The sequence below is a fragment of the Ammospiza nelsoni genome, chromosome 7 (genome assembly GCF_027579445.1).
Source record: "Ammospiza nelsoni isolate bAmmNel1 chromosome 7, bAmmNel1.pri, whole genome shotgun sequence".
Lineage (NCBI taxonomy): Eukaryota > Metazoa > Chordata > Aves > Passeriformes > Passerellidae > Ammospiza > Ammospiza nelsoni.
In genome coordinates, this window is record NC_080639.1 from 13,918,971 (window position 1) to 13,931,229 (window position 12,259).

The following is a 12,259-nucleotide window of genomic DNA, read 5'->3' on the forward strand; positions in this document are numbered from 1 at the left end:
TATGAGCCACTAAAATATGGAATATTTCATCTGCCAATAAATCTGTCAAGTTCCTGTATATCATCATATAAATGTATGCTATTTATACTGCATACATACCAAGTCTTCATCCTAGAAAGAAGCCTGGGTTCTTAATTAAGGACTAAATCGTAAGAACTGCCAACAGCCAGACTGAGAGGAGAGCTGAAATCTCATTTTTATCTGAAATGACACACTAAACCAATGAACTGTTGATAAAAGGTTTATTTTTTTCCCCAACATAAAGCAGGTAAACTCAAAAAATAATTTAGTCATTGAGTAGTTTTTTCTGTAAGTATCAGCAAACAGTTTACTTCTTATTAAAAGGGCCATACAAATAGTAATTTAAAAGATGTTAATTCAAAGCTATCCAGAAGGGAGGAAATTACCTTTGCTTTGTTTCACATTAATTCCATTTGGGCTTTCCTATTTTTCTGTGACAAATATGGATATAGGTTACCAATACAAAACCAGGAACAGCTCTCTGAGCAACAAACTCCTCCCTTCTTCAGAAGTTGATTGTGTAGAGATGCACATAGAGATCGTTCTTTATAAAAAAAAAAAGTCTTCTGGCTGTTGACCTTCATGCCCCAACATCAGAGGCTGTAGCTGGGTATCTGTAGCAATACAGTTTGTTGTCTGCTCCTCCACTCAGTAACAACTAATGAGAGAAGGAAACTGTGATTAATATCAGAACTAAGCAAAATAAGTACACAGAAGTTAAGGACTCAGTTTTTCTTTCTTTTGTAAAAAGCAGCAGTGAATTATGAACTGTTAATGCATGACTAAATCCCAGAATCAGAGTACAGAAGCAACTTTGTCTCTTACTCTCCTCTTAAATTAGAATTGAAACTTGTGTAGGAAAGCTGCTAAAGCTTTTCCTGACTTTTACAGTGAACAGGAGCCACACTGAGAATTTGAACATTCACAGAATGGGGGTTTTGGTAATTTTAAATATGTGTGTACCACTGCAGTGGCAGAACAGCTTGCTCTAGAGGATTCTACAGTTTCCCCTTCTACCTGTACTGATGGCCAGGCCCCAGCTTTGCTTCATGCTTTAAGTCCCCATGGTGGGAGGCTACCTTGGAACATGTGTTCTCTGAGTAAGGTGCAGTGCTGTTCTTGTCTCTTCTTGTTTAACTGAGCTCAGTTAAAGCCACAGAGCTCCCACTCCCACCTTTCCCCTTTGCAGAGTGTGGGGACACGCTGCAGTGCCTGGGACATCACCAGACATCAAACACAGCACAACTACAGCTGCCTGTTCTCTTCTAGCTTTAAGCATAAGGAGGTAACAGCCCATGACTGCTCTTAGCTCTCTTCTTAAACATCATGCATATAAATCAAGTAACTTGCTCTTCAGATTCTTACCCCTGCTTCTGCCCAGTCCACGCACAAAACCTTGTCTTCATGAGCAGCCAAGTCATACAGAGGAGCTTTGCAGCTGGTGAAAAACAGGTTTGAAGTTGTGTGAGCAATCACAGACAACAACTGCTCCCAGGCAGAAATGCAATCCCAATACTATCAAACAGATGCGATCAAGCAGTTATAAACACTTTGAGAGAGTACAGACATTGACCATCTGTGATGCTTCCTCTGCTTTCCCCAGAGCCAATCACATCAGTATTTTCCTCTCCTACATCCCCAAAGAGGAAAGCAACAACATTTTTCATCTACTTGCAAACAACTTGGAGACTGAAATTCAGTCACTTGTTGGGAAGAATTTATTACAGCTTCCTTCTTCCATGTGTAGATGCTGCTCAACAGCATAAGCTTTCCAGCCCTGTGGTAGCCTACAAGTATTTTTCTCCCTTTTATGGTTGACTTCCAAAACCTAGAGGGTTTTCACAAATGCCACAGGTGTTTCTACTGACTGACTGCTTTTTCTGTTTCATGAGGGGTAGCTCACCCTGTAAGCTTATGTGCCTTTGCACAACAACAAGCACAGGTTTATTTTACCTCCTTGTGTCCCAAAGCTTCACAATGTTGTCCAAAGAACCAGAGATCAGCTGGTGCTCGTGGGTAGGTGACCACTTCACAGATGTCACCCAGCCTGTGTGAGAAGTCAGAGACAGGAGAACCAAGGAGCCATCTGAATAGAAAGAGGAAAAAACACAGACGTCAGCAGATGCTGAAACCAGCATTTGAAGATGTATACAAAATCCAGTGGAATTGCAGTTCAAGTTAAGTATCTAAATAAAGTGAACAAAAATGTAAGCCACACAAGTTTTGGGGAAGAAATAAACCCAAAGAAAGAAACTAAACCAAAGAAAAAAGAAACCAACCTGAAACTGCTCAGAATGTATTTTCTTGTCACTAAACTTCCTTTTCAAAGATTTTTTTTAACCAACCAAAAAAATTATTTTTATTAGCAATATGTAATAGGCTGGTGAACTTTGGATTAGATTTACAGAAGCTAAACAAGTAAATGTTATTTACTATTTGTGGCCTTCCAGTACCTACAAAAAGAGATATGTTCAAGGCTAGGCTGGGTGGGCTCTGAGCACTCTGCTCTGGTAGAAGGAGTCCCTGCCCAGGGCAGGAGGGTTGGAAGTAGATGATCTTTAAGGTCCTTTCCAACTCAGACCATTCTATGAAATGTGTCTGTGACAATAAATCTGATAGGCTCAGCCATAATATCTGTAATTCCATCTGTTTATGAAATATGGTACCATGTCCAAGTGACTACTGTTTCACTTTAATGGTTATCAGACCAGCCTCAGCCTGAACCTTACAAAAAAAATCCATTCTGCAACTGCACAGTTGACATTCATTAGTAAGTTAAAAAAAAAAAAAGAATAATTTCTAAATTCTTAGGTAAGACATTAAAACAAGTCTTGCACCAGAATACAGGAAATAGATGTAAGTTTTGTATTTAATAAAAGCCCCCAAATGGCTGGTTCCAAGCAGAGGGACCAGAAAAGTTTGTGAGATGTCTCTTGACAGGACAAAGTTCTGACTCTGAAGAACACCTTTGAGACCACCGTGTTTAGCTCACCTTTGCTGCGAGGATCCCACAGCCTGATATGTCTGTCGGTGCTCCCCGATGCAAGGCGGCGACACAGGGGTGAGTAGGAGACAGAGTTAAACACTTTGTTTCCTGTCTGTCAGCAAAGAAAACAGTAACTAAGACAGGAGCTACTATTTTACACAGCTTTTTCTTTTTCTCTGAGCAGGACTCAGCTAACCTACAGCCCGAGTATAATGATCTCACCAAAGTGGATTTGAGATCTCCAGTCTCAGCATCCCAGAGTTTAATGGTGTGGTCCCATGATGCGCTGCAAATTTCTTCAGCATCTGTCCACAGCACAGAGGAGATGGCTTCTGTGTGGCCAGACAGGGTTGCCAGGGGAGTCTAAAATACAATGGGGACAGATTTGAGTCAGTTATCAAACAAATAAAAGAGTCTGATTGTCCTGAGACATACCAGCAGTTTTAAAGTTACCTTTAGTAAAGAGAAATTATTTGCTGTGCCTACACTTCTAAAGAAAAATCCTGAACAAACCCAGAGCTCATCTTACCCTTGTTAGTCCAAGCTGTTCAGTTTTCTGCTTTTTCCGTGGTCTGTTAGCTGCTTCTTCCATTTCATCCTCTTCATCTGTAGGTACTGGGACAGAAGACAGGAGACTTGAGCTACAGATTTTTGAATTCCATCTCCATGTAAGTAATTAAGCAAATCCCCATATTTATGGTGCCTACAGCCATCATGCAGCTGATAACAAGATCTGAAACTGTGTAATTAACTAAACCAGTAACTCAGCATAGTGATGTATAACCTTAAAAACTTACATCTTACCTGCAGACCAGATCTTTAACATCTTATCCCAGGATCCACTGCAGAACTGTATAAACAGAAACATTTTGTTAAATGTTGATTCAGATGGACCTTGGAAGAGAGACCTGCTTGAAAAATGGGTTCTGACACACAAGTAACAGTGCTGGGCTCCTAAAATCCCCCCCAAAATGTTTGGCATACATCAAATTATTCTTTCTACTTCCTTTGTAGGAAAAATATCTACAGAATACCTATTTCCTTCAGCACCAAAAAGTTTGACTTTAAACTGTCTGATATTGAGTCAAGCTGGGAGCAGTGACTCCACCTTTGGTAGGAGTGCTCATAACTGTTGAATTCCTGGGTGAAGGGAAAAAACCTCTTTATAACCCGCTTCTTCCAAGAACTCTGGAAATTTTTTTCCCACCAAAACTGCCATGAAAATTTAGGTCAAATATGAAAATACTTTATTATAGCATAAAATTCTCATGCATTTAAATTTTAACTTGTTTTCTGAACTAAATGATTTTGTGATTCTATGGCTTAGCATTGATGTGACACTCTTAATCCTCAATAGCCACCACTCATAACAAAACTGGGAAATTATCACTTTGTCATAAAATCATGATGATGAATACCCATGCAAGGACAAAACCAGGATTTTTGAGGTACAGGCTGCTAAATCCCAAACCACTAAGGTTTCTTTCCAGAAGTCACTCACTTTGGTTCTTGTGCAATCAACAGCCACGGACTCGACACTGCCAGCGTGTCCCCTGCAGCAGTGAAGGGCTTTCACTTTGTTTTTCTCCACGTTCCACTCCCAGAGCAGGACAGTTTGGTCCATGGAAGCACTGAGTAACAGGCATGATAAACTATCTGAGGAAGAAAAGTTACACTCATGCCCAACTCAGCTTTCCAAGGTTTTTATAAATAATTATTCTAATACTAGAGGAAATAGCAGATAGACAGAAACTTATATGTGCTTCAGTTTACATCATGTTGCCCTGCAAGTACAGTTACTATAACTACATATACACCAGCATTTGCTAATGGAGACTGCAGGGTGGATAGAAAACAACCATCTTAAAGTGACTATATTCATTATTGTCAAAGGACTACTTTCTGCACACCACGACTTAATTTCTTACACCACTGACAGAGATTTAAATAATTACATTTAGACAATTAAATATTCATAGTTAAGGAATGCTAACATTCCCCCCACCCAGTAAATCAAACTACTACTATCCCCCTGCTATATATACTGACCTTGCTTCACCCACGCCACATCCTTCACTACTTCTGTGTGCCCAGCTATTGTGGTGATGGATTTTCCTTCCACAGACCAGATCCGAGCAGTCTGGTCGTAGCAGCCAGTTAATATCCTGCAGGTACAGCATTGGAAACATCTTTAAGACCAACAAATGTTTTTATGAAATAAAGCCTCAACCAGAAACGTGGCAAAACTATTAGCAGAGAAATCGGTTTAAAAGAAATAGCATGAAAGAGGAAAACATGTCTTTTTGCTACATAGCAAAGCTTTGTTAAACCCTTGCAACTGGGAGGCCAAGAGTACAGGCTAGAAAGACAAGCAGTGAGAGTACTGCATGTTCTGGTTGATGTGACTTAAGATCCCTTACACAATTTACATAATTCAAAACTCAATTTGTTAGTTTTACTATGTTGCCAGAGGTTCTCAAAGCATTTTCAAATCTCTACTTAATATATGAATGTTACCAAGCTCATTGGGAAATAAATGTGAAAATTCAGTAGAAATAGGCAATGATGCCTCTTTGGCTTTTTTTCAGGAAAATCTCTGGAGAAAGGTAAGCTATTCTATTTGTTGCTGATGGGTGTAATGTTGGAAGTCAAGGGTTTAAGCAAAAGAGAGTAATGAGGAAAACTTGTTTTCCTTTAAGAAAAAGGATACTAAACAGCATTTATTTTGTTCATTTGTACAAGCAATATCTCAAGTTCAGTGTCTCTAGCTGTTTTCTACCTGTGTTAAAGTCACTGTTGTGACAGTATAACAAGCGAACTGCTTACAAAAGCAAGTACCTGACTTGACAGGTTAAAAAAAAAAAAAAGCAAAGAGGAAAAAAAACCCCACCCAAGGGATTATTAAAGAGAAAATACCACTCTATTTGATACCAGGGAGGAACATGAATAAGCAAGACAAAACTTAGAACTGGCTTAGTGTGGTACCATTCTTCAGTGGCTTGAACTGAACTGATCCAGTCATCGTGGAAGATGCATTCTTCTGGCTGAGGGGCCATGTATTTCTCCACATACTCTATTTCCACCACTTCTTCCTGAGCTCACAGACAAAATACTTATTTAGTGATGTAGCATGGTTTTGTTTTTTTTTAATCACTTAACAGTAAAATTTAACTGTAGTGTGGCACAAATATACAAGTTTATTGAGCAAAGGTCTTGGTATCCAAGTTCTTTGCCACATCAGTAGAACAAAAATATTTAGAAAAAAGAGTGTGAATTACATTGCTTTCCATCTTTTTATCAAATTACTATTAATAGCAAGCTGGAAGCAAAAGCAAGTGATTTCAGTCTTCTTACATTTCTCTTCTTCTACATTTACTAATACAAAACTGGTGTCTAAAACACTGCAACATTTTCTAGAGGTAATATTAAGCATTCCCATTATCCCCCACCATAAGAGACAAAAATGTATTCAGTCCAATGATGAACTGAATAAGAGAAGAATTTCCCTCTGAACTGTACAGAGACAACAGATTGGATAATATCCTTGCACTGCTCTGTCTGCAGTCTCTAATCACTGCAATTTGTAATAGATTTAAAAATATAGGGAATTCTCCTGGGAAAGAAATGAAACTGAGCAAGGAAATCTACCCAGCCAACAGTGTAATATCCAAATCAGATTGAAGCAAACTGGCTAAATATGTTCTACTGCCCAAGAAGGAGAGACACTGAGTATGACTTACTGTGGAAATGTTTTCCATTTCCATGTGTGTGACCAGCGGCAACCGCAAGAACTGGCCATTGATAAGGAAGTCAAATTCCACATACTTGTGATCCTCTGAAACAAATGGGGAAAATCAATGTTAAGGTGTCACTATTTATTTGTCACTGTCAAGAATGGTATAATTTTGTGAATGGTTCAGGAAATGGAGCCAGGAAGAGTTTAAAAAAGACCCAAACATAAACAACCCCCAAAACAAATGACAACAAGAACAAAAACCCCAACCAATTAGTTTCTTCTCCCAGTTTTAAGTGGGCAGCCCTTTACTTCTGTAGGATTATTTAAGAGGAAGGAAAATTTGCTGTTGGGGTTCAAAGAGTTGTTTGCCTCTTATTGTATTTTCTCTGTAGCTCTGTGTACTCAAACCCCAGTGGTGCTTCCTGACTGTTCCGTAGGTGCCATTCTCATTACCACCAGCTAGAGCCCTGTATTTGTGGCAACAGTAGGAAAATCCTAAGAACTTTTGGTTCGTATTTCTCCCTTCATAACGGCATAAATGACAAAGGCTCTGCATTTTGGCAGAAGCACTGCACTGTGGACCAGTGTTCTGTTCAGAATTGTTTGCAATGTCACGGGTTGAAAGCAACTTGCAAAAGGTTCAAGAAGCAGGGTATAATACCACTGACCCAGTTTCTTATAGAAGATGGGATTTTCCAACAACATCGCACAAGTGGCTTTCCCAGATCAGCTTTCAAGTCAGTCGGCCCATTTCAGCACCGACAGAATAGCTGAGTTTTCTTAAAGGCTGTTATAAAAACGAAACCTCTGGTTTCATTAGATCTTGTGCCAGGTTTGGAGCAACACTTCCATTCCCATCTGCTGCGGCAGCCTGGCCTGTGGTGCCGGGCACACAGAGCATTCCAGCCTGTGGTCGATCTCTCTGGGAATGCCCGGCAGCGCCGGTACCGCAGCGTTTCAGATCAATTCCAGGATTGCCTCACGGCAGGCAGCCGGGCCAAAGCGGCGGGGCAGGACCGGCTCGGGGCCCCGCGGGTGCCGCCGGCTGTGACAGCCCGCGCGGGGCCGGGCCCGGCCTGGGGACACGGGGCACGCCGGGCTCCGAGGGGCCGCCCCGGCCGCGGCACCTACCGTGCGCTGCGGCCAGCAACTTGTTGATGAGGTGGCTGAGGTCGGTGGTCTCGGAGGTCGCGGGCACCGAGAAGGGCACATCCTCCACGGCGAACCTGCGGGCACAGCGCTCCGTTACCGCCTCCGCGTCACCCGCTCCCGAACCCACCCCCGGCCCGGCAGGGGAGGCCGCTCACCTGCGGTTCTCGGTGCGGAACCGCGCCGTGAGCTGCGCCATGGCTGTCGCCGGCACCGAGCACGTGTCGCGGCGCGCCCCGGCCGAGCCCCCCGCGGGACCGCGCGCCGCCCGCGTGCCGCGCGCCCGCCGCGCTCCCGAGAGGCCGCGCGCCGCCGCCTTCCCGGCGCCCCCCGCGCGCCCCCGCCCAGCTCCGAGCTGAGGGCGGGCGCGCGTGCGCGGAGCGGAGGCGCGCATGGCGGCGGGGCTGCGGGAGCCGAGCCCAGGTGGAGTAACGCGGCTCCGGCATCTCCCCCCGGGCCGCCGCGACGGGGCCCCGGCCGGTGCTTCCCGCCGCCCCCGCCGCGGGGCTGTGGTGCCGAGGGGTGCGACAGGTGCGGGCTGAGGTGCCCTCCGCGCTCCTCGGGGCTGGGGCGCGTTCCGGGGTCCCTCGCAGGTGCGGGAGCGGTTCCTGGGGCCGCTCCTGAGGGCGGCCGCCCCGGGCTGTGCCTGTGCTGTGCCGGTCTATGTCCGGGATGTGTCAGGGCTGTGCCTGTGCTGTGCCGGGCTGTGTCCGGGATGTGTCAGGGCTGTGTCCGGGCTGTGCCCGGGATGTGTCAGAGCTGTGCCCGGGCTGTGCCCGGGATGTGTCAGGGCTGTGTCCGGGATGTGTCAGGGCTGTGTCCGGGCTGTGCCCGGGATGTGTCAGGGCTGTGCCCGGGATGTGTCAGGGCTGTGCCGGGCTGTGTCAGGGCAGTGTCCCGGCAGTGTCCGGGCTTTGCGGGGCTGTGTCCGGGCTGTGCCGGACTGTGTCAGAGCTGTGCCCGGGATGTGTCAGAGCTGTGCCGGGCTGTCAGGGCTGTGTCCCGGCTGTGCTCGGGCCGGGCAGTGCCCCGTGTGCCGCCCGGGGTCGCTGGAGCGGTGGTCTCTGCTCGGAGTCACTCGGGTTGTGTCTCTCTGCACGTCAAGCGGCACACCCACAATAAACTGCCTACTAGAAGTAATAAATCCAACGCGCGGTGGACTTAAAAAGAAGCTGCAAGTGAGTTTGGTGTTCTGGGAGAAGGCTGCTTGTGTGAGGACATGCTGTGTGCTTGCGCTGTTTATAAAATTTTTTCCCCCACCTTTCTGACAGTTGTTCGTGGCCTCTGGGAGCAGCCGGGGTTTCCCTGAGTGGTGACTCGGTGTTGGAGCGGGCGGGTGCTGGGTGTTTGCTGTTTCGTGAGGCTCTGAAATCTCATCTATTTCTGAAGCATACTTCACAGACCTAGCGTTGTTTGTCAGCGAAATTGACACAGGGTAATTTTCCAGCTATTGGCGTTGTCTTCCAAAAACTGACTTGAGAATCCTTTTATGTGTGAGTCCCCAGATCTTCTCTGTATTCTTAACAGCATCTGCCTCCTCTTCCGTGATAGAGATAATGCTAAATCTCAAACTTAGTACAGGCTGACAAAGCTAATTGTAACTCCTTTACTGGGAAGTATCACTATGTCCTGATTTCCTCCCTGATATGTTTTGCTGTAATTCGTGCCCTTGTGAATTTGTTGTAGAGAAATGTCCTCAAAGGGAGCTTTTTCAGACAGTGAATTTTGATTGCTGTAAGCTATGCAGTTATCCAAAGTCTTCTTATAATCTTGTAGAAAACTCAAAAGAAATTGATGGTGAAGCATTCAATTGTATGTATTTTCTGTTAAGTATAACCAGCACCCTGATTACAGTGCTCATGTGGTTATCATGGTTATCATGTTTGCCTGTGGCAGCAGTTTCTGTGGCTGCTTGCTGTCTTTGTAGAGGTGAACCTGGGACAACAATGGCCATAGATTTCCCTTTACTTGAGAAAAGGGCTTCCCAAATGGAAGCAGGGTGAAGGAAATAGACCTGTGGCATTAAAATACCCTAACTCATGTGTTGGAAATGGCCCTGGAATACTGGAATCTGGAAGCAGCCTATAAAGTGGTGGGAGTGGAGTTGTGTTAAGCTGAGGCACAGTGATCTGCCTGTGTGCTTTGAGGATGCAGCTCTTGTTCCCACTGTACACTAACGTTAAACTTCAACATTTCTCCTTTAGCCACCTGTTAAACGTGTGATGCCCTGGTGTTACAGTGGGAATTTTTGTGGTGCTCACTTAATGTTTATGAGGTGATACTTACTTGTTATTTACTACGTTCCTAACAAATATTCCTATACTTACGTATACATAAATATACAGGATTTAACTCTCCTGTTTGGAGAATTCTTCAGCAATATTTATACAACTGTAAGATCCATTAACTGTGCATGTACTTGTACACCTCTGTAGAAGCATATTTCTTTTAGACAAAAAATAATAATTTTTGTTTGTGGTTGCACACAAGCACTTGGGTTAATGAAACCTGGATGGTTAAACCATGAAGTTGATTTTCCAAGTGGTGTGTGTGCCAGTGGTTTGCCTAGGTTACAACACTGATCCGACAAAATCATGGGGCAAAATTGTACCACAGGGATTATTTTAAACGCAAATATAAAATATATGGGCTGCCTATGAAAGGAAGCTGGATAAATATCACTGTGTATTTACCTCACTGCTGGATTTTTCCCCCTGAGCTTTGTTATTAACTATTGTTAGCTACAGGATGTTGGGCTGCTGGGGTCATGGTGTGTCCCCATAGAGCTGTCCTTGTGTTCTGTTGTTGGGTTCCAGCATGCTCGGAGTCCGTGTTATCGGTATCTGGAACAAACTCAGTTTATCTCAAAGAACTAAATGTGCTGCTTTTGCAAAACTGCTGTCTCTTCTTTACATCTTTGAGCTGAGAGGAAATGGCTGAGTGATGATGAAATCTGGTTTTCTGGGGTTTTTTTTCCATTTGCTGCTAAGATGCTTCAGACATTTTAACTGAAACGTCTTATAATTGTTCTCAGATCCAAAGCTCAAAAATATTTGGTAAACATGAGGTAACTTCATTTGGAACTTGGTCTGGAGTGTCATCACTTGAAAATTGAATGGAAAAATAAATCTGCTTTAGATTAAAGTATTAATATATTGAGCATATGAGCTGCTTAACTTCTCAATGTTGTTTGTATCAGCACGATGCTTTATTCAGCTTCAAAAGCCAAGGAGATGTGGATTTGCTTTGCCTTTGTGTCCTTTATACCTTTGCAAAGCAGAATAAATCTGTGCTTTAAGAGTTGTAGGGTTCTTTTGAAGTTACTCTCTAGCCTGTTACAGTCTCCTTGCAAAAGCTGTAAACAGTTGAAATTCCAGAGCCAAGAAGGTCCATCTTGAGGAATTTGCTTGCGTGGTGTGGTGAAGAAGATACAGCTGGTAGGAGTCATGTGCTGATATAATGCAGCCTGTCTTTAAAATAAAATACTGAAGGGAAAAATCGTGACCACCCTTCCCCCTCCTTCACCCCAAACTACAGGAGTTTTCTGCTGTTCATTTGGGTATGTTGTGTGTGTAGTCTTATAGATGTAAACTCTTGTTAGGCAGGGGCCAAATTAATTGTCATTTTGTCCTGCTACTTGTGAATGTTTGGGATTGGTTGCTGCTTTACAGGGTGTGCTGTGTGCATGAGAGCATTGTCCTGTGCATGTGGCAATTCACTGTCCAATATTATCTGTCTGTTTGAAGGTTTGCAATGGGCAGCTGAGTATCTTGAAGCTTCCTTTGGGATAGGAGGTAGATCTCTGAACTGCTGGGAACTCTTTTTGTCTTCCACCACGTGATTAATGCCAAATTTTGTTTTCCATATCTGGTGTTTTTTTTTTCTGCCCGAAGCATACCACTGTAGACTAACAACAGTAATTTTATTTTTTTTATATGCTGTCTTATAAGCCTTTAAAACAAATTGATTTGCTTCAAGATGTCTGCATGACAGAGTTGCATAATGCAAATTCTGTCTGGTGATTATGGAAGAAGGTGACTAATGTATTTATAAAGCACTGCTGGCATGTGCCTAAATATCAAGTGTTCTCTGGATGTGTGTGGTTGTTAGTTCAGTGCTTTTGGACATATTCAGATGAAAATCGTGGGAGGGTGTATGTGTGTTTTGTATCTGTGTATGCAATGACAAATCAAGCAAATTGTCTCATATAAAAGGCTAAGCTCTACTCCTGGAGCAGCACACTGGAATTTTTCTGCAGTGAGTAATAATGTGATAAGGAGGCAAGGATTTCTGGAGAGCTTTGCTGTTACCTTGCAACAGCTTTAGAACTTGTAACACTGAGTTTGTAAAACCTGAAGACAACACCT

The 12,259-nt window shown here is 43.7% G+C and overlaps 1 protein-coding gene across 1 annotated transcript; it reads right to left on the bottom strand.

Moving 5' to 3' along the window:
- Nucleotides 1–225: 225 nt before the first annotated feature.
- On the bottom strand, nucleotides 226–8,158 carry WDR12 (WD repeat domain 12). The gene is made up of 13 exons (XM_059475749.1): nucleotides 8,051–8,158; nucleotides 7,875–7,969; nucleotides 6,748–6,842; nucleotides 5,993–6,099; nucleotides 5,057–5,172; nucleotides 4,509–4,663; nucleotides 3,812–3,857; nucleotides 3,537–3,622; nucleotides 3,230–3,370; nucleotides 3,014–3,119; nucleotides 1,975–2,107; nucleotides 1,387–1,459; nucleotides 226–679 (listed from the first exon to the last, which is right to left on the bottom strand). Exons 1-13 carry the CDS (start codon nucleotides 8,089–8,091, stop codon nucleotides 602–604), a joined length of 1,272 nt encoding a protein of 423 aa, XP_059331732.1. The 5' UTR covers nucleotides 8,092–8,158; the 3' UTR covers nucleotides 226–601.
- Nucleotides 8,159–12,259: the final 4,101 nt, after the last annotated feature.